The sequence below is a fragment of the Cephus cinctus genome, unplaced genomic scaffold (genome assembly GCF_000341935.2).
Source record: "Cephus cinctus unplaced genomic scaffold, Ccin1 Ccin1_scaffold0642, whole genome shotgun sequence".
NCBI lineage: Eukaryota > Metazoa > Arthropoda > Insecta > Hymenoptera > Cephidae > Cephus > Cephus cinctus.
Genome location: NW_014333281.1, coordinates 61,564 through 82,835, shown reverse-complemented (window position 1 = coordinate 82,835; position 21,272 = coordinate 61,564). Strand labels below are relative to the sequence as shown.

The 21,272-nt window shown below is 33.1% G+C and overlaps 2 protein-coding genes across 10 annotated transcripts; one reads left to right on the top strand and one right to left on the bottom strand.

Moving 5' to 3' along the window:
* Positions 1–2,038: 2,038 nt before the first annotated feature.
* LOC107269403 (UDP-N-acetylhexosamine pyrophosphorylase) lies at positions 2,039–11,296 on the top strand. Of its 2 annotated transcripts, XM_015743201.2 has the most exons (5): positions 2,039–2,189; positions 4,498–4,601; positions 4,903–5,396; positions 5,740–6,136; positions 9,426–11,296. In XM_015743201.2, the coding sequence occupies exons 3-5, from the start codon at positions 4,915–4,917 to the stop codon at positions 9,963–9,965; spliced, it is 1,419 nt and encodes a 472-aa protein (XP_015598687.1). In that variant the 5' UTR covers positions 2,039–2,189; positions 4,498–4,601; positions 4,903–4,914; the 3' UTR covers positions 9,966–11,296. The 2 variants fall into 2 exon arrangements, with proteins under 2 accessions (XP_015598687.1, XP_015598685.1); XM_015743199.2 differs by lacking the exon at positions 2,039–2,189 and having other exon boundaries at positions 4,421–4,601.
* A 518-nt stretch (positions 11,297–11,814) lies between these two features.
* Positions 11,815–20,794, bottom strand: LOC107269404 (NF-kappa-B-repressing factor). 8 transcript variants are annotated; one of them, XR_001538061.2, is made up of 9 exons: positions 20,035–20,206; positions 18,421–18,632; positions 17,573–17,706; positions 17,200–17,455; positions 15,968–16,094; positions 14,785–14,963; positions 14,255–14,431; positions 13,347–13,484; positions 11,815–12,149 (listed from the first exon to the last, which is right to left on the bottom strand). XR_001538061.2 is itself a non-coding variant. In XM_025086692.1 (8 exons), the coding sequence occupies exons 2-8, from the start codon at positions 18,588–18,590 to the stop codon at positions 11,987–11,989; spliced, it is 1,206 nt and encodes a 401-aa protein (XP_024942460.1). In that variant the 5' UTR covers positions 18,591–18,632; positions 20,653–20,794; the 3' UTR covers positions 11,815–11,986. The 8 variants fall into 8 exon arrangements, 7 of the variants coding, with proteins under 7 accessions (XP_024942460.1, XP_015598691.1, XP_015598688.1 ...); XM_025086692.1 differs by lacking the exons at positions 13,347–13,484; positions 20,035–20,206 and adding an exon at positions 20,653–20,794; XM_015743205.2 differs by lacking the exons at positions 13,347–13,484; positions 20,035–20,206 and adding an exon at positions 20,465–20,609.
* Between the last annotated feature and the right edge of the window lie 478 nt (positions 20,795–21,272).

Here is a 21,272-nt window from a genome sequence, read left to right as displayed (position 1 = left end):
GGGTCATGATCATCGTTCCAGCCGATATTGCAGTCAGCGAAATGAATGGATTGCTCGGTGGTGGGGAACAAGTTGCCGCCCCTCACAAACCGTTCTTGACAAACAGGCGGAACAGCAAGGTCTTCCGTCCAACCGAACCCTAAACGTTTGTATGGACGTAATGCGCAAACAAATGTGTATATTCAAATAAATTTCAAAGTTATAAAAAATGCATAGAAATATTGGTTTTCACTCTTTACCTCTTATCATGCCGAAAATGAACATTAGAAAATAATTGGCGAAATTCGTTGGTAAATGAAACGACCGAGAACAGTTCAAAGAGAAATTTTGAAATATCATAGATAAATATCTATACAAAATTTAATTTAGAATTAAACGAGCATCGTGGCTGAGTCAATAACCTGTCAAGATATACCGCTGCTGGTTACGGGTTCGATCCCCCATGAAGAACTCTTTTTTCTTCTTTTTTTTTTTATTTTACTACAAAAATTGTTCAAGATTCCTCTCTTTTAATCTTTCTAGGTTACCCAAACTTTATTTTAAGTTTATATATATTTTTTTAAATTTTATCTATGACAGAATCGACTAACATTTTAAATGCCCGCTCGTGCCGCGCGACCTGAGCGATTGCGGATTCTCTCTCGCTGAGGGGTCTGCTATTGCTGTTACTGCTGCCGCTGGTTCTTATAATCTTATAAACACTTTTTTATTTGCAATCCTCAGTTGCAGCGCCCAGTGTAAACTCAATAAGATTTACTATGAGAAAATAATTAGCTCACTTCATTACCTGGAATCAATAATCTTGAGAAGCAAATATGGAAATGAGCATTATTTCTGTCTGTAATTGTTCGTCCACGTGGAGAAGGGTGGCGCGAAAGTTCTTAACTGGTGTGCATCTTCATATTATTCTGCTTATATGTAAAGTAAGCGAAACGATAATAGTAAGCAGTTGAATAAAGGATGAAATTCTAGAAATACAACTTCCGAAACAAGTAAAACATACACGTGTTTTTGGCGTCTGGTTAGTGCGCACCCGGTTACGAATCGGGAGGTCTATGGTTCGAGACCCCTCTATGGAGAGCACTTTCTTTTTACAAAAAAAAATGTGCTTTTGCAAATAGGATTAACAGGTTAAAGAGTATATCCAATTAATCTATTTATCTTATTACAATAAAGGCATAAACAACGACAACCTGCGGTCTTCCACATCACCCAAGAGGTGCCGCAGTCGATGCGTTCCCATTATTTAACGTAGCGGGTTCCCAGTAGACCTATACTACGATCGGCCTATACTATTTTTCAAGGTTCCTCTCTTTCAAAATTTCTCGGTTGCCCAAACTTTATTTTAAGCTTATATAAAATATTTTAAAAAAAAGGTTGTCATCGGGATCGAAAATCATTTTGTGATTGACTAAAGGAGTGGGGGTGCAGCTCCCAGTACCCGACCATTATTTGCCGCAACTGTACATACATACACGGTTAACTGTGCTATCCCTGTTATCAAAATATCAGCAACACAGATTTTCACATATTTCATGCATCACAGAGTTTAACAAAAACCTAAAATCGACTCGTGACAGTATGACTTTATAAGTTCAAGAATATTAGGGACCCTGAATACGCATCCACCAAACACACACCTTCGCACTCCGAATACCTTAAAGTGGTTTAATGATAAAACCTTATCAAAGATAAAATTTTGAATTTTTTGTATATATTAGACCGTAACTAAATCTTTGTCTATGAAAAATTTGTACACGATTTACCTTATAGTACCTAAAATAGATATATTAAGCTATAAAAATGAGTAACTTTAAAATTCAATATCTTCATTTTGATACGGCATAGATTGTAACGGTTATTGACTCAAATGTTTGTTATTAGATTTTCACTCACTTATTTTTTAATAGAAAATGTTTTTATTTCTTTATTGCCTATTGTACCCGTGATTGCCTATTACTATTGTACTTATCGTCATCAAACCACCTTAAGATTATACTTCCGCTTAGTCCAGCAACCATAGGTGCATATTGCAGTGTCCTTTAGAAAACTAACGAATTTTGTTCGTATACCTCTTTATCCGATTTTATGTAATTTAGAAAACGGATCCACTTATATCTAAATAATCGTTTAAAATCGGTTTGAAATACGTGAATTGCTACAATTGTAAATACAACTTAAAGTTAGAGGTATGTATTAATACGAAGCTAAAACTAACAGCCAGATATAGCAGGTGGACAGCGAAGAGTACGGTCAAATCGCTACCCGGAATCTTCCTAACTACACAACATGATCTTTTAGAGATACCTACAAAAAAAAAAGTAACGTTAGATCAGGCGAATAAGCAGGATTGTCTGTACACTGCCTAATCCAACGTTGATCATACAATTTATTATAATATTCGTACATGTGTTGAAATTGGTTTAAACATGAATATTTACATTCAAGGTTGTCTGAATGTCATAATATATTAGGTCGTTGAATTGATTTTAATGGTAAAAACAATTGTGTGACATAAAGAATATATGGTCCTATTTAACAAATCATTGATAACCTTAAAATCTCTAAAGATATGAGCTTCAGGAAAATGATTTTTCTATCAATTTATCGGCTGTTTCGAATCAAACAAATTCTTCTTTTAGACTTTTCTTGCCATCATCAAAGTAACGGAAAAATTTAGGGTATTCAAGTTAAATTAAACATTCTGTATCCACCACATTACTATAAAGGCCGGAGCACATAAAATTCCATAAGCCATAAGCAGAATGCAGATACATAGCGCATGCGCTCTTCAAAATGTAGAGTTAGCAGTGCGCGTGCGCTATGTCTTCTGAATTCTGCTTACGGCCTATGGACTTTGAACCCACATAAAAGTCCATAGTCCATAGGAACATTATAGGCATAAAGTGGCATCAACAGACTGCAATAAACGCGAACAAAAAGTGAATAGCATCGAAATATTCTACAAAAAATTGGGTAAGTTCAACAAAAAGTTTTAAAACATGATAATTATCACTATCTAACGCTGAATCTAACAAAAGCTTCTATAATGTCGATGACTACATACAAGTAATAGAATAAATTCTTTCCATTCTGCAACGTAGTATTTTGAGATTGAAGTTAGTTAGATTGAATTTTGATAAATTTAGATTCAACGTTAGATAGTGAAATATCTCATGTTTTAAAACTTTTTGTTGAACTTACCCAATTTTTTGTAGAATATTTCGATGCTATTCACTTCTTGTTTGCGTTTATTGCAGTCTGTTGATGCCACTTTATGCCTATAATGGCCCTATGGACTATGGACTTTTATGTGGGTTGAAATTCCATAAGCCATAAGCAAAATGCAGAAGACATAGCGCACGCGTACTGCTAACTCAACATTTTGAAGAGCGCATGCGCTATGTATCTGCATTCTGCTTATATCTGATGGAATTTTATGTGCTTCGGCCTTAACTGTACCCAACGTGTAGTTTGTTTACTTTAACCTCCAGGCGGCCGGGATGGCACGTTTTGGTGTCATCAATTTTGACTGAATAAAATTTATCTAAACTTAAAGTTAATATGTATGTATAAAATCATTCAGTATATACACCTAATATATCTAAAGTGTATATAAGTAGATCCACCCCCTAAAAAGAATAAAACAATCCCGTAGGAGCCAAACAACTCCTATTTTTCCACCCCTTCTTTGCAGCCTGGGATGCATTTGACAAGAAAATGTTTCATACAAAAGTTTTAGGATTGTTCTGTGGCTCATCAACAGTTACCTTGGATTCGACCTTGACCATAACCTTCAAAGTCATTTGGAAGTTAACTTCAGATTTTCAAATGGGATCCCATATTTTTTATGCTGGAAATGAAAAGAGCGAGAAATTTCCGTTCAAATATAAAGATAAAGTGTAGAACCCATGATACTAGTACGCAGTAAAGAAGGATTGTGAAAAAAGGAGTTGTTCGGATCCTATAGAGGTAATTTCACTATTTTCTAAATAAATAAATATAAACCAATGCTGTTCCAGGTAACCACTCAACCCCCCCCAGAAACCTCCCAAGTGTCGATATTTGTAACAAAAATTTTCCATTGCCCCCCGCGGCCGGCATGGCACATATACATACATATACATATATATATGTGCTACTTGCTGGTCGACACGTACCATTAGACCTTTTAAGAACTTCACATAGGAAAAGATCCCCAAAGTATGACTTCGAAACATTCAAAAAAATCCCCGTTGCCTGGAGGTTAATCTTTTAAAGGAATGTCACGAAATTTACTGTTAATACACTGTGTCTTCATTCATCTAGAAAAGATGAGAGATTAACGAAAGAAAAGATTTAATGCACAGTTTCATAGAATTATTTGGATCCCTGCGTAATTATATCATTATATAATGTGTACCTATCATTATACGATTGTTCAGATAATGCTCGTACTTAGTAGAGCCATAAAGAATATCAGAAGGCGTTCTATTTGTAAAACAAATAATTTTGCAGATTTCATAAGGTCTACAAGTACCTATTATCATGTATCCCGGCTTAGCGATCTATAAGCAACGAAAGTGAACTAGTGTATAGCAGTGTATAGCAATGGAATGCAGGTATGTGGCAGTGACATGGACGGGAATGAAAAAAAAGAACGAAAGACGTGGCAAGCTAACTTCTGTACATTGGCAATCGCGTCTGACTGAGGTGAACGTCAGTGAAAGTGAATGATTACTGAACGATTGCCGCCAATAGCAATCGAGAAAAGCACCGTGGTAGGGTTAGAAACTCGAAATGTCAAACTGTTCTTACCAGCTTGCTCCGTGTTTCCTCACATTCTCAATATACCACTCTGTGATTCGCGATCTCCCAATTGACAAGGCAAAGTATCGTAAAATTTCACATTTGTTTTGGAAGTAAACTTAGAACATGGACGAGGAATCTGCTCAGTTCGTTCTTCAGCGTTATGGCCAGGAACACCTACTCCAATTTTGGACTGAGCTCTCTATGGAGGAGAAAAAAATTATTTTGAAGGATATTTCTGAAGTGAATTTCTCTGAGGTCACTTCATACTTCAAGAAAGCAACATCATCTTCAAAGGATATTCAAAAGAATTTTGAAGAAAGACTTTGTCCAATCCCAGATGATGCTATTGATTCATTTTCAACCTCTACTGCCGAAAAGCTGCATCAGTATATGCAGTTAGGCTTAGAAGAAATTGCAAATGGTCGTGTTGCTGTTCTTCTTATGGCTGGTGGACAGGGTACACGATTAGGTGTAAATTACCCAAAAGGAATATATGACGTTGGTTTGCCATCGCATAAAACCCTGTTACATTTACAAGCAGAAAGAATTAGAAGATTACAAGAAATTGCAGAACAAGCATTTGGCAAATCTGGGGAAATTACCTGGTAAGCTATTTACAATATTTTTATGGGCTGTACATAAAATAAACAAGCACATATACAATTGTTTCAACAAAACAAGATAAATCAGGTGTAATACAATTTATTCCTTATTGTATTTCAATATTGAAGAATTCGACAACATTTTCAATCATCGAACCTTAAAACAATGATTAATTGTACTGCATGAATGTATATTATCATATATAAGATCATTCTTAATATTTTATTTGAAAAACTATTTTTATAAGTGCATCTGCTTCAATGAATTTTTTTACAGCAAATGTTTTATATTCCTGGTTATTTATTAAATGATGTAATGGAAATTGAAATAATGATACTGTTTCAGGTATGTGCTCACAAGTGAAGCCACACAGAAACCAACATTGGATTACTTTCGTGAAAACAAATTTTTTGGTCTGAAAGAAGAAAACGTTGTAACATTCGAACAAGGAATGTTACCATGTTTTACATTTAACGGTCAAATTATTTTGGACGAAAAATATAAACTATCCAGAGCTCCAGATGGTAACGGTGGGGTATACAGAGCACTAAAGGTTCAAGGAATATTGAATGATATGGAAAAGCGTGGCATTCGTAGCGTTCATGCACATTCTGTGGACAACATCTTGGTGAAAGTAGCAGATCCTGTCTTCTTGGGTTATTGCCTATCACATTCAGCCGACTGTGGAGTCAAGGTCGTGAAAAAATCATCGCCTACTGAGGCAGTGGGAGTTGTTTGTCAGGTATATTTGGTCTTATTTCTTTAATATACATTCCATACTAATTCAAGTATGTCTGGTGAGTCAACTAAATTTTGTGACAATTTTTAATTGTTGTTGTGAAGTGTCGTCTTTTTAGTGACCAATATTAATTTTTCAATCTCGTTAGAGATTGTTAGGCTAGGACTCGGGTGGGAGTCACTCAACAGCCTAGGAATAGACGAAACGAGTTTTTTTTTAGGGATCGTGAAAAAATTCTGCCACAGCCCGGATTTGAACCGGGAACTCCAGGGATCTATCCTGTCGCGTTACCAGTTTCGCCACCGTGGCTCTAACAGAATAATTTCACGATCCTTCCGTTCGGTCCTTTGTATGTTTATAGACAAACTTACATTATTTTTTAAGATCTATGAAAATTTTTGGCCATATTAATTTAATTTTGAATTGTTGTTGTGAAGTGTCGTCTTTTTAGTGACCAATATTTAATTTTCAATCTCGTTAGAGATTGTTAGGCTAGGACTCGGGTGGGAGTCACTCAACAGCCTAGGAATAGACGAAACGAATTTTTTTTAGGGATCGTGAAAAAATTCTGCTACAGCCCGGATTTGAACCGGGAACTCCAGGGGTCTATCCTGTCGCGTTACGTGTTTTGTGACAATGCAAATTTATGTGACAGTTTGTAGAAATTTTCAGTAATCTATGAAGTGGTACGCTGACGAATTTGGATGATCATTATCAGTATTTAAGACATTCTTATATTGTCAGCTGTATACAGAATGATTTTTTTATCTCGAGAAACCGAAATAATTCAGAAAATAAGCTTCGTAGAAAAAATTGTTTCAGAGAAAAATTATTCGTTTGAAGTGGGACTTAAAATGGCGTTTTTGATTTGATTGTAGATAGCTCGTTTGTCGGTGAAAATGGGGCGAAGTTCGTTTTTTTAACGGGAACCTCCCATTTTTTTATTGCAGATTGTTAATTTACGTGTAAAATAAGTAACTTTTATTTGATATATTTTTTTCAAATCTTGCATTTTTTTACAGTTATGCAGGTTTCAAGTTCCAAACAGGTCGGGATGCTTGATGCTTGTTTAGAATGATTCCCCTCGCTTCTCCCTATTCGGGGTACTTGGTATAGTGAGTCCCTCGCCTCTTACTATTTAGGTTTCTTAATTAATTCAATTAATTAAATACTCGAAGTGATGGCGACCGGACTCACTCTAATCAAGCAATCCGATTAGTGAGAGCCGAGGGGACCCACTTTAACCCTTTCGCTACGGCAGTCCGTTCCGCGGGAGTAGCGCCACTGAACGGGGCACTGCGCTTACGTCTTTCAATGGCACTTTGGAATTGTCTTGTATGTATACTTTTTTAAGAGTTATGTAACTGTTTCGTTCGCTACGGCAGTCCTCGGGATGCTTGATGCTTGTTTAGAATGATTCCCCTCGCTTCTCCCTATTCGGGGTACTTGGTATAGTGAGTCCCTCGCCTCTTACTATTTAGGTTTCTTAATTAATTCAATTAATTAAATACTCGAAGTGATGGCGACCGGACTCACTCTAATCAAGCAATCCGATTAGTGAGAGCCGAGGGGACCCACTTTAACCCTTTCGCTACGGCAGTCCGTTCCGCGGGAGTAGCGCCACTGAACGGGGCACTGCGCTTACGTCTTTCAATGGCACTTTGGAATTGTCTTGTATGTATACTTTTTTAAGAGTTATGTAACTGTTTCGTTTTATTATATAGAAAAACATAAAAATGAGTATATTGTGGATATTCAGAAATTTACATATTAACAAAGTAGTAGATTTTGTGTTACCAACGAAGTCAGCGTAGGTGGTCTCGCGGCCGCCGACTATAGTCTGCGTCCGTAGCGAAAGGGTTAATCAAGCATCCCGACTTGTTTTGAACTTGAAACCCGCATAGCTATAAAAAAATGCATGATATGAGAAAAAATATATCAATTAAAAGTTACTTATTTTTACACGTAGAATAGCAATCTGTAATAAAAAATGAGAGTTCCCGTAACAAAATTAATTTCACCCCATTATCAGCAATAAAGGAGCCATCTACAATCTAATCAAAAACGTCATTTTATGTTCCCCTCCACCACGAATAATTTTTGTCTGAAACAATTTTTTCTACAAAGCTTATTTTTTGAAATATTTTTGTTTCTGTAGTTAAAAAAAATCACCCTGTATAAGCAAAGGGAAATGCAATAACGTTTCATCGCTATCAGTCATTACTTGTTACCCCATTTTTTACTTTTATCTAAATACGTAGTATAACGTGGTTGAAAGTTGCATACAATAGTTTTCGATGTTTTGACATGGCATCAAGTTTTCTAGAACGTTTGTCTACCATTTTCAAAATAATTATAATCAAAGTTGGCGTCTTACACATGAAGTTTCATCGTAGGGCTGGCGAGACAAGTAATTTTGTATGTTGAAATCTATTTTTAAAAATTATCTAAATGGCATCTTACACACTCAAGATGCAATAATGCGTCAATTATTCACAAAAACCAGAAAGTCAGATGCAGATAATACCCTACGAGTGTGTTTACTCAGCTTTTCTGGTCCAAACTGGTACAGAAGCTCATTAATATAACTATAAATGAGAGTATGGTTTATATATGGCGCAAACTGTTTTTGGTGTTCGATTTGATGTAGTCTCTTGCCCTGACATTATTGAATGTTGACAGTTGAATTATTAGGCATGGTGGTAGATAGTGATAAGGTGACGTGCATTGTCAGCGGTAGCAAATGATATTGTATAAGCGAGACATACAAAATTTTATATTGTTATATTTAACTACAAACCATAACCGACATGGATAAAAACTTTAAACATGTAATGAGATGATAAAGAATAATAGAATATAACGCCTAATTGTTTTTTGTAGAAATATTACAGTTCTTTTAGAAGAGTAATATTAACTCACTTATTTTCTAAATATTACAATCTAACCACTTGAAAATTAGCTACTTTATTTTTAACTATTTCAAATTTGGTGCAATAAAAATATTCTAATTTTGTCATATTTATTAATATTTTTATTTTATCTTCCGGACATTTCATTTACTTGGCATGGGTTTAGTGAAACGGCTTAACTACCCTAAATAGAATACGAATCAAATGTAGCACAAATAACACTACAAGTTTATATGTTAATTTACATTCACTTCCAATGTATATTTTCAATTTAATGAAGTAATTGCTGAGTGGTGTACAGAATATTTATAATAATATACAATAGTCGAAAAAATAATTATCTATATTGAGTGACAATAATGAAAGAATGTTGATTTCAGGTGGATAACGAATATAAGGTGGTTGAATATAGTGAAATTACAAAAAAGATGGCAGAACGGCGCCGATCAGACGGAAACCTGGTATTAAATGCAGGAAACATATGCAATCACTACTTCACTGTGGAGTTCCTTCGTGCCGTTGGAGACATTCATGAAGGAAAATTAGATTTACATGTTGCAAAGAAAAAGATTCCATACGTTGATGAAAATGGCATCAGAGTTCTTCCAAACGTTGTAAATGGGATAAAAATAGAGAAATTCGTATTTGATGTCTTTCGTTTTGCAAGAAAATTTGTGGCTTGGGAAGTAGTTCGTGAATATGAGTTCAGTGCTCTGAAAAATGCAGATTCATCTGGGCAGGATTGCCCTACTACTGCTCGCCAAGACGTTTTCGCACTTCACAAAAAGTGGCTTCTTGATGCTGGTGCTGAATGCGTTAGTGGTGATGTTGAAATTTCACCATTGTTGTCTTATGCTGGAGAAAATTTAGAAAATATAGCAAAGGGAAAAGTTTTTAAAGGACCTACCATAGTGCAATAATTGAATTGTATGATTTTTTTCAAGGAATTGACTTCAGACGGTAAAGTGACAAGCAAGAAAACAATTTGGTATTCTCAAAATGTTAGCATTCTGACAGTGAAGGTTTATATTGCGCTGGACCGCAAAATCATTTAGGTTAGATTTCAAAAATACTCCAATTTTACATAATAATGATATGTGCATTCCAGAGTATATTAAATTACTGAAGATTATGGTTTAAAAACAAGTGTAGCACATCGAAATGAAAATGATTGTTATGCAATGTAAAGTTTAAGTATTTCAAAGAGACGATTATTATAGTCAGAAATCTGGAAGTATTGCAAAAAATTATAATTATTTTAGTAATTTGTTTAATTTACTTTTTTTCTTTAAAAAATTTGCTGAGTTCATGAAAACAACTTTATTCCAGCTAGAATTCAAATTACTATACATAAATAGAATATAATCATTAGTGAAAGTTTTCATTATATTATTTGGTTAATGGAGAATATGATTAAATCGCTTTTTCCCTAACAGATATATTTCTTCGCGATATAAAAGCTACTGGAGATAATATTTTTTGTTATAGGAAAATCTATTAGTCTATATTCAACATCCCATTTTGTTATAGTTTAAATAATTAGTCTTATTGCAACTGTGATGTTAAAAATCAAACAACAATGAACGTCTTTTAAAATCACTGTTCGAACAATTATATTACAATGACGTACATAAAGTAGTCTTTAATTTCACTCTTTGACTATCTAAAAGTATGCCCAAATGTTTTATTATGTCTTCAGTCCAGAATTTTTAACAATTGCTGTTATCGAGGTGTAAACTAATTTTGCGAAAAAAATATTAGCAGGTTCAAATACTAAATATCAAACATAATTTATTGGTTGATAAAATCAACAATTCTAAGATTTTACCAATCAGTTACATTTTTGCTACTTATATAGCTGCGATCAGATTATGAAGAACAGGAACTCCGAATATCAATAACAAAATGTCTTCGAAGTAATACTTCGCGATTATACATCGCAGCCCACTTGCAGCCTTAGGAAAACATGGAGTTTTTAAAAGATTTAAGTTATTTATGAACTTAACATTCCAAATGCATTACTTCTTTTATAGAAATGGATAATCTAGATAAAAACTGTGTAAAGAGAAAGCATCGTACTTACATTATACTGATTAAAAATCAGTAAACATTCAATTTCGTCTTAACCATAGGCTCTTCTATGATATTTTATATCTGTCTTTATGTGCAAAAGCACAATTTTTTTAGATTATGTCCATATGCACAGTGATGGAGAAAACAATCAATATAAAATAAATGTATTTTTACTGGAGTACTGTTGTCTTATTTCCTTCCATTGCGATAAAGAATATAACATTTTTAAATTAATTTAGTATATTTGATCTTGATACATTGATCTGAAAGTATTTTATTTGTAGCTGTCGCATTGATTTTTCAATTTTGTGGAAGTAGTTTCCATAGTTTTTGTAATACGTCAGCAATAAAATTTTTACCTCAATTGAATACAAGAAAAATTTGTCTTCAAAATTCAAATTACAAAGAACATAAAAACAAACATTGTGCGTGAAAGTAATATCTAAAAATGGTTCAAATCAAGGTTTTAAAAAATAAGATAACTTTCTATGCATGCTAATTACACAATACACTATATTTTCAAATTCATGGATTAAAAAAGGGTCAACGTTATTTCGAAAGTATTTATTTCTGTGAATTTTGAATAATCTATCTGAAAAATATTTAATGAAATGATATATAGATGTTAATTATGCAAAAGATAAAGAAATATTTTTAGCCGACCATTATGTAATAAGTATAAAAAAGTGATCAAAGTTGAAACATTGGATTTCGAGATTTAATATTATTGAAAAGCAAACACATACTTCACCCTTGTGACATATGTACAAATAAATCGTAATTTTGTATGTTTACAATGTTTAATTGGTATCTAAGATCGAGAAAAGGAGAGAAAAATCACTTATTTATATTGTCTTCATTTATCGCATTATGAATTTGTCGGATTAACGAGTTCATATTTTTCGGTATATCCACCAAGTGTCTTCAATTCATCGACAAGCTCCCATGGATCAATCTTGCGAGATACAATAAGAGTCCGTTGATCTTTTGGTCCATAACTGTTTGATTTTAATCCAAACTCTCTTGCTACTCTGAAAGAATAAAATACAGTAAAATTATTTTTAAAAAGATAGAAAAGTTGACAACTACGGAGACATAAATGAGCCACTCAGTACACACATCGATTAACTCTGCTTTTTGAAAAATCTTAAATTTAAGTGTCAAAGCACTTGGTATAGTCATAACTTTTTATATTTATAATAACTTTCCTGAATAATAAAGATTAGCACCATTAAACGGCACAATTGTTTTGGCCATTGAATAATAAGTAATTTACAATATACATTACTTCATCGCATTTCTCAACTTTTTGTTTTATGGAGTTAATCGATGTGTGCACTGAACGGCTCAAATATTAATATTGGTTTTTCTCTGATTTAAGATATTGTTTAATATAGTATATTGTATTATTATAGTATATAGTATATTGTTTAATATACATAGTATATTTAATCAATTAAACAATACACGCGGTAAGATTTATGGGAAATACTACAACTTACTGTAATTATAATACTACGTTAAGGGGTCTATCAAGTGATTAGCTTCACGCCGTATGAAAAACGAAAAATACTCAAATTTGGTGGAAAAGTTTGACTCAAACGCATTAGCACCATATTCTTATGACTATATTTTTTCCATAGTAATTTTATCGGAATTAATCAGAAAATGAACGAATGCGCTGTTAATTAAGAATTAGCGTTGTCTGCTGTTCCTAAATTAGAAACTAACATCTCATTGTTTCATTTTGTCAAGTATCCTTATGAAACTACAATATAAAGAATTATTAGAATTTTGAAAGACTGTAGCATTTATACCGAAAACTCCGTATTGTGCAAACTATGGATGAAACGACCATAAATTGAATGGGCAATACATTTGTTTTTCACATATATACAGGATTATTTAATTATTGCCCTATAATTTCTCACCCTGTCGCATAAAGAGATCATGTTGCCATGCCAATGGTATTAATATTTACTGTAGATTAAAAGCAAATAACCATTTATCATATACAGTAGAACTCTGTTACCGGGAACTCGATTCTTGCCACCTAACCCCCACCGCTTAATGTTCACTACGAGCGATAGGGATGTTTAACCATGCACATTGTTGTTAGTTGTATTACGCCAACCGTCATTTCAATGATCGTACGGGGATCGTAATGTTCATGCTATGTGTAAATACTCGGTGGACGAGCCCTGCGCATGCTCGTTATAGGGACTTACCGGTCCCAAGATGCTTCCAACAATGGGGTTCTACTATATTATTGTCCCAATAGCAGTATACATTTTCATAACTTTATAAAAAGTTTTTCCATTTTTCAACTTAGCTGGTTTATATTTTCACTGTTTTGCCCCGTAAATCTAGTGTTCAGAGAAAAAATTTTTTTAATAAATCAACAATTTTTTGATAATAATCAACTATTATTTTTAAATTTCCAAAATCTGCCAAACGTTAATTAGAAAAAAATATTTCGCGAAGTTGAAGTCGATGAATGCAATATTATCAAACTTAATACAACTGTCTGTATATTATAGGTCTATGGTACATGTACATAAAAGGGTTATTCAGGAGTATTACACCCTTTGAAGATGAATCTGCTATACAAATCAAATAAAGTACGACGGTCCCTTGAAGCTTCATTTTCGCACTAGTGGCCAGTTTCTTCACTTCCCAATAAGTTCCTGACAGCGTTATGCGGAAAATACCTTCCAGTATTGAGTAAGGTTATCCGTTAGATACGTAACTAGAAGTTTCAGTAGAAAAAAAACCTAAGTGTTGTCAATTTTAAGTAAAATCTCATAGTTGAATTCTTAATCTATGCTTTCATTTCATAGATATAAAATTTACTTAAGAGCAGCATATACATGTAATTGTTGCGTTATAATGTAGAAATAATCGAGTAACCACTAAACCTTTAATTATTTCGATTTAATTAGTCCGTAGTGATATAAACGAGATATCTTATTTTGTCCACATGCAGTTATAATGTACAGTTATAAAAAAAAATATACATACTTTGTAAAAAGAATGAATTATGTATATTTTTTGAGACGCAAGATATGCGTGGAAGGTATATTGAAACACCCACAAATAAAACAATCTAAGATTAGAAGAATCTGATGTCATTTACCTGTGTATAACGGCTCTTTCGTCATTTGTAAAATCGGCCGAGAACACTAAATCTGTTCTCATGTCACCAGCCTTATATTCTTTCAATGTTTGTCGACACTTTTTTTGAAGGGTTTGCAAAATATTAGGTGAGCTGTCTTGCAATCCAAACCCCTTTCTGCTTATTTGTTGTCGTACTCTGTACATATAAATTATTTTAAAATGATTAAACAAGAAGAATTATTTAAAAAATGGTTACAATCAACATATTGTATTGAGAAAACTCTTTAGTATTAGAGTAAAAATTACGATATAACTCTTGTATTATCGAAGTAATGGGACAATAAAAGATCTTGGAACTTGGCCCTCTATGAGGGCATAAAGCCAAAAGGATCAAGAAGAAGAAGATAATAAAACATTATCATTAAAACGATCTATTTGGATATTGCGTCATGTTAGTATGTTAATATCAATATGATTAAATATTATAATCGGGGCTGGTAATAAACTTGTGATTTAGATAACGAAACATTAATAAAATCATGTACTTACATGATAGGCTCAGCAATGCCTTGTTGTTCCTTTCCAAGTCCGCCACCCGACCAACCCATCAGTTTCATTAGTTTCATCCCAATATTATCATCAGGAATTCGATGATCTTCTACAGATTCAGTATTCAACATTTTACTGCTTATTGTTGATTCGCTATTATGACCCATCATTTTCTTAACCTAGTGCATTTAAAGAGATATTTACAATGAGATGTAACCGTAAGACGAGTGACGGGAGTCGTTGTCGGAAGACGAAACGTGCATTCCACAATGAAGTCATTTGACGGATGTCGTAGTCGGCTGTCGTAAGAGAGATGATCAACTCCCATCTCTTCCATCTTCCGACAACGTTCACGTGCACGGCGGAGGTACAACTCATGTGAAATCATGGCGTGTTTTGATGTTTTTGGGCTAGCCCAAAAACAACACATTACTCCATGCACCCAGCAGAATCAAATACGAGCCAAAGACTGCCAAAGTGTCGGCGTTCATGTTTGACGTGCTTTCTTGTAAACACACCGCCTACTGTCACAAAACATTCTGTATTCTAATTAGCTGCGGAATCGAAGTGATACGCGTTACGGTAACGACATTGTGGATTCATGTCGGAACGAAGTCGGAACACTGCCCCGTCTCCGGCAAAACGACAACGACAACGACTAACGCTTCCGTCTAATGCTTACAACAACGTCTCATTGTGGAACGCACGTTCCGTCTTCCGACAACGAGTTCCGTCATCCGTCTTACGGTTACGTCTCATTGTAGATAGCCCCTTAAAAAGTAACGTCACATATTAATTGTTCCTGAAGCACACTGGGAGGAACAATTTATGAAGGCATTCATTAGAATTTATTATAAAATCAGCGTGCAGAATAATAATAGACTAAATAAATACGTATAGTCAGGTATCTTCTGTTTATGAGAATAGTAAGACAGCCTGTTTTCAATTTGGATTTAAATCAAATGAACTGAAATGCATATCAGACTTATACATAACTATGTAGTTGCAATAAAATGAATAAAATTTTTGTTAATTTAACGCTAGTGCATTTTTCATATTTTGAATGTCAATGCATAACGTAGTTATCACAGAATAACGTTATCTTAAATCATTAAAAGTATGTTATTACTTTAAAAGGGAAACACTTATTGAGTATATTATATAAACTACAATGATTTGGTACCTTGATTGTATAATGAAACTTTCGTAATTCATTCAAACCCGCAATGGCAGCTTCTTTTTTTGCCGCTTTTTGATTGCAACCACATCCTTCTGACAAAAACTTTGTGTTAATGTAAATTTTGCAGGTGCTAAAAAAAGTGAAATTATTTATAGTAAGAGTAAATTGTTTACATGTTAATTGTTGTGGAAAAAGCACATTCATTTTTCTACGCTAAGTCTAAATCGAATCATCCACGATAAGTACACAGTACTTCCTATGACTATATTATACTACAATACATACATAGTCATAGTAGTCATGTGCATCTTAAATATTATATAATTGAGTCTATTTTTTTCTGTGGTATATAGTCGGTTTACGACTTTAATGTGTGTTTTGACAGTTGCAGGCAATGCAATCCTTAGCAATCACATCCGGTTTTCCATGAAATAATGTATATATACTTATGCTAAAATAGATAAATAAAAGATATTTTGTATAAAATCATGCACGTGGATACTTTGTAACAAACATTTTATCCAGTGACACGTGTGCCTTGCCAGCGAACTTCAATAGTTTGGATCTGCCAAAAAACTAGCAGAAACTAACTTCGTTATACTTTAGAATTTAAGAGACCCTTAAACACAAAAATGAAATCACGTCCCAAGTATATATTAAGAACCCATTATCAAATCATTATCTCAAATGTACTAAAAGTTCATTATTTATAAAAGCATTGAACAGAGATGCTCAATGATAATTTTCATGTCAAGGAAATGAAAAATACGCTACTATTTATATAAACCTGCAAGCACAAATGTATTTATCCTTCAAGTATTCAGATTTACAAATTTCATAAGCCATCGTCTAAATTGGAATAAAGTACAGACAATGAACAACATACCAATAGGATAATCAGAACGATGGTGACAGATACACAAACAAATGTGATCATATGTCTATTGCCGTTTAAAATTACCCATGCATTATCATTACTATATAATTTACGATATCTTGAACCAAATCATTATATAGCAGACATTTGCCTTAAATAGGACTATAATCTGTCCTGGTATAATACATATAAATTCGCATGTGTACGATGGACTGTTATACAAGCGATTATTATCTAAGATAACTATTCACGAAATGCCTTGTGAAAATCAAAAATTTCAGTACCCTATTTAAGATCAGATATACATTCATATTTATAATAAATTCAGAATGTACAAAGAAATGTAATAACTACTAACCACCCACTTTCGCTTTTATCATACTTCCACTCTAGATTACTTCCACTTGCAGTAACAGCATTCATAATAATACTTTGAGGTGCACTGTCTCCATGTTCCACCAATACGATGTTTCCAAATTTACCAGAATTCCATTTCATTTTTTTAATAGGCTGTGTCGTAAGGGATGTCCGTCGACATTTTTTAGATGAGGAGATACAATCTTTTATACTTGAATTTGTTGTACTTCCTGAACTGCCTGAATATTTATTAAATCCTACAATTAAAAACCAATAAAAATAATTTAAATAGAAGTACAGTTTCCTAGTAAATTTTAAACATAATTTTATCACCATTGCTCTATTTAGCATAAACTCACAATTTTTAGATCTACCTTTGACCTTTGCACTGGCAGCATCCGAAGCTTTGACAAATGTTCTTTGTAACTTTGTCTTTTGCTTTTCTCTGTAGTCCTTTGCCACATCTTGAGATAATTCCGCTATCATCTGCATTGTTTCTTCTGGATAACTGAAGATAAAAGTAATAATGATTTCACTAAAAGTAAGCTTGGAAAAATATTACAATTCAAATCAAGTAGTATTAACACTTTATACTTCATCTTTTACGCGCAGTGGTCTATAGGTCAGACATTGTCAGTGCCTGAGGGATATAGAGGGTTAGCCTACTTTACATAGAGTGTAGGAAAGGGTTACATATTTTATAATAATCTTATTTTGTAAACATTTAAGATTGATTATTCAAATATTAAACATAGAAACTTTAGAAAATAAAAATTACAATTTAAAGAAAACAATCTTCACAAATTATTGTAATTACACACCTAGTGTAATCTCAAATAGATGATACAGAATACCACTGTGAATTTGACATTTCCGATAAGCGCACTACAACTCTATTGAGAATGTGAAGCTAACAAAGTGCATATATGTTTTAGACATACGAATCTTATTGCATTAATAATATATCAGTATTACCATATAATGTACGTTACTTTGTAATTAGTATATGACATACGAATATAATTTAATAGTATCTATTTTCAATGGCATTATAATATTATTTCGCTGTAAACTCTTATGAAATAAATTAGATTTTTCAAGAATATACCATATTCTTGTACTGTAGTACTATTCTTTAGTTCTAACATGATGGCTCAACTTCGATAAAAACGTAACACATTATGAATGCTTCTCGTCTTGTAAATATTTAAAAATATCTTACCGACAGCCTAGGAATTCCACATTAGTAAACACTTGTGCTAGACAGAGTAATTCTTCTTCCGTAAATTTGTCACGATGTGCAAGCAGAAATTTTCGTCTAAGTTCCCAATGTTCATCACATTCATGTTCCATTTTATGCTGTTCAACATCCCATTCTTCAGAAGAACCCATTATAGTACAAGTTTTTATGACAGTATTAAATCCTCTGTATCTCTAGAATTGAAATAAATAAGAATACTGTATTCATTTGTGTGAATATATGCATTTTACCTAATTTCTTTTTTTAAAGGATGAAGATTGAAGGGAGCATATATTAAGGCATGTCTCATAAATTTCATGGGCATATATTCTTCTACTTGAAGGAAAAACAATGCAGTGAAATTTTCAAATGTAATAAAACAGCATTGACCATTTACATCCATGAGATTACATCCATATTACGATTATCAAATAGGTGGAAAAGTGTTACAACAAAATAAAGAATAATATATTAATTTTTATTTGAAATAGACAGATTTAGAATTTATTTCATCGATATTAGTAAAAAACAAACTGAGATTTCAGTGCAACATTGATCAATCTTATATCTGCATTGAGACACTTAACTAACAATAAGTTAAATTTTAACTGATATAAATAAAACCAAGTCTTAGGGAAAACCAAATGTATCCATGACAACAGAAATTAACAACAAATAGAATACAAGTCAGACTACACTTTCGTTCTTTACTTGCCATGTTCACTTTCCATTTTCATTAAAAAAAAACAATTGCTTGAAATTAATAAATATGTTGATTGCTGTGGGTCCATATAAATTACGTCGTAAGAAATTTGTCATTGCAGCCAACGTGTTAAACCCCTTATAATAAGCAACAAGTCAGTATTATAAAAAAAGAAAAACCACACGAATTGAAAAACTTAAAAGAATATCCTATGTCTTATATTTTATGGCAAGCCATTGTGTTTCAGAGCTAAAATAAGTAAACTCTCCAGTTTCAAATAAGTTACACCATTACACATACCTTCCATGGTAATATTAAAATATATGGTAATAGTTTTACTCTAAGTAAAACATTAATGGCCAGTTTCTTCATCTTTCGTAAAAATTTAACATGTAGATAAATCCTCACCTAACCAATAATTTTCATGTTTTAGCGTTTTGTCTGCAGGTTAAATTTTAATTGAAGGTGAAAAAACTGGCCATAGGACCTAGTTCCACAAATATGGTCTATTGTTAAAACTCAATTTAACTTTCTATTAACCAATCAGACATTTGCATTTATAGATTAAAAACGTTTAAATAATAAACTGTGTTTGTGGAATTAGGCCTAAACAAATCTAATATTTGTAATCCAAAGATAAATGTGCATAAGAAATATTAAAGTATGTTACATGAATTGGAATACGATAAAGACATTACATCATACAAATCTATAATACATTTACGTTTTCTTTTGAAAATTACTATTTATCATATACAATCATACTTAATGTGAAGAGTAATGAGGATTCTCTCTCAATACTCTCGAATTTATGTAATTAATATTAAAAAAATATATGCTACAAAAATATATCCATTACTGCATTATTTGAGATATTAATTAAGTATACATACATAAACGACACGCAGATGTAATGAGCAGGTGTTCAATACCATAAACAGATTGCTTTTCTTATTTTTTAGTGTATTGTGTATCAAGGATGTATTATTAACACTGAGCAGCATGAGCTATACCCAACATGGAGCGCGCACACAGTAGGAAAGTGCAGGCCGAGAGAGATGGCTGATATAGTGGATGACCTTTTGTTTTTTCAGGGCCGTATAAAGACGTCCGACGTCCCGAACCAGGAATTTTCGTAATTTTTTTGACGCGGTACAATTAAATGAATTTCGGCGGCTACGTAAACAACGTAACGTCCGTAAATAAGTGGTAAAGTAAGAAATATACGTTTAGAAGCATAAGTTGAAAGTATCATAAATAGATAACTTGTTCGATCACAACAAAGTGCGACTATTTTCTGTATAATATTATAACGCAAATTACCTGTGAAAGGAAATGGTGCTGTTGAGTCGCCACTCTTAGTTACACGACTTAATATAACACGATTTCACCATTTTTGTGAGTATATCATACCTCAAAAATATTATGGCCATTCTATAATGCAATGCATGATGCAATGGAATACGTAACACGGAAGAAATAAGCAATAAGATCTTCAATTGTCTATTTACCTAATTCCATTGGATTCTCCAATCAAGAAGGAGAAAATCGTTTTTAAAACCGAGCGTTTACTAAGTCTCTACGATTTTGGTGGGTGCTTTCCATTTATTGGCACAAGTTGACACAAGTCGAAACAAAAGTCATGTAAATGGAAAACACCCGGTGACGTCTTGGACGACAACGATAGTTTCCACGTGCAGGGTTGAAATAGAATTAACCAATTAAAAACAAGATTTGAGCGGAACAAGCTAACTTGATTGGTTAACTCTATTTCAACCCTGCATGATGGAAACATAGGCTTAGTTTCCACCGTGCAGTGTTGAAATAGAGTTAACCAATTAAAAACGAGATTTAAGCGGAATAAGCTAACTTGATTGGTTAACTCTGTTTCAACTCTGCGACAGACACAGAGTCAAGCTCAAATAGAGCTGAAATAGAGGCCAGTTTTTCTACCTTCAGCCGTTTCCACCGCTAGGCAGAGTTCAAGTAGAGTTGATGGGAGTGAGTTGAAATATCAGCTATACCAACAACACATTGTTTCATGCACTTCACAAATGTTTCTCTTCTTTGGTTGAATATATTTATTTGCATCTTCTTCATTCATCTTTTCAACTAACGTTATAAATCCACA

Excerpts from the sequence above, each read along its gene's own strand:
- LOC107269403 (XM_015743201.2), top strand. The coding sequence starts at position 4,915 with ATGGACGAGGAATCTGCTCAGTTCGTTCTTCAGCGTTATGGCCAGGAA. Across the intron at positions 5,397-5,739 it reads AAATCTGGGGAAATTACCTG|GTATGTGCTCACAAGTGAAG; the intron begins GTAAGCTATTTA and ends ATACTGTTTCAG. Across the intron at positions 6,137-9,425 it reads CAGTGGGAGTTGTTTGTCAG|GTGGATAACGAATATAAGGT; the intron begins GTATATTTGGTC and ends TGTTGATTTCAG.
- LOC107269404 (XM_015743202.2), bottom strand. The coding sequence starts at position 20,145 with ATGCTGCTCAGTGTTAATAATACATCCTTGATACACAATACACTAAAA. Across the intron at positions 17,456-17,572 it reads TGCCAGTGCAAAGGTCAAAG|GATTTAATAAATATTCAGGC; the intron begins GTAGATCTAAAA and ends TTTTAATTGTAG. Across the intron at positions 14,964-15,967 it reads AGTTTCATTATACAATCAAG|GTTAAGAAAATGATGGGTCA; the intron begins GTACCAAATCAT and ends TAAATGCACTAG.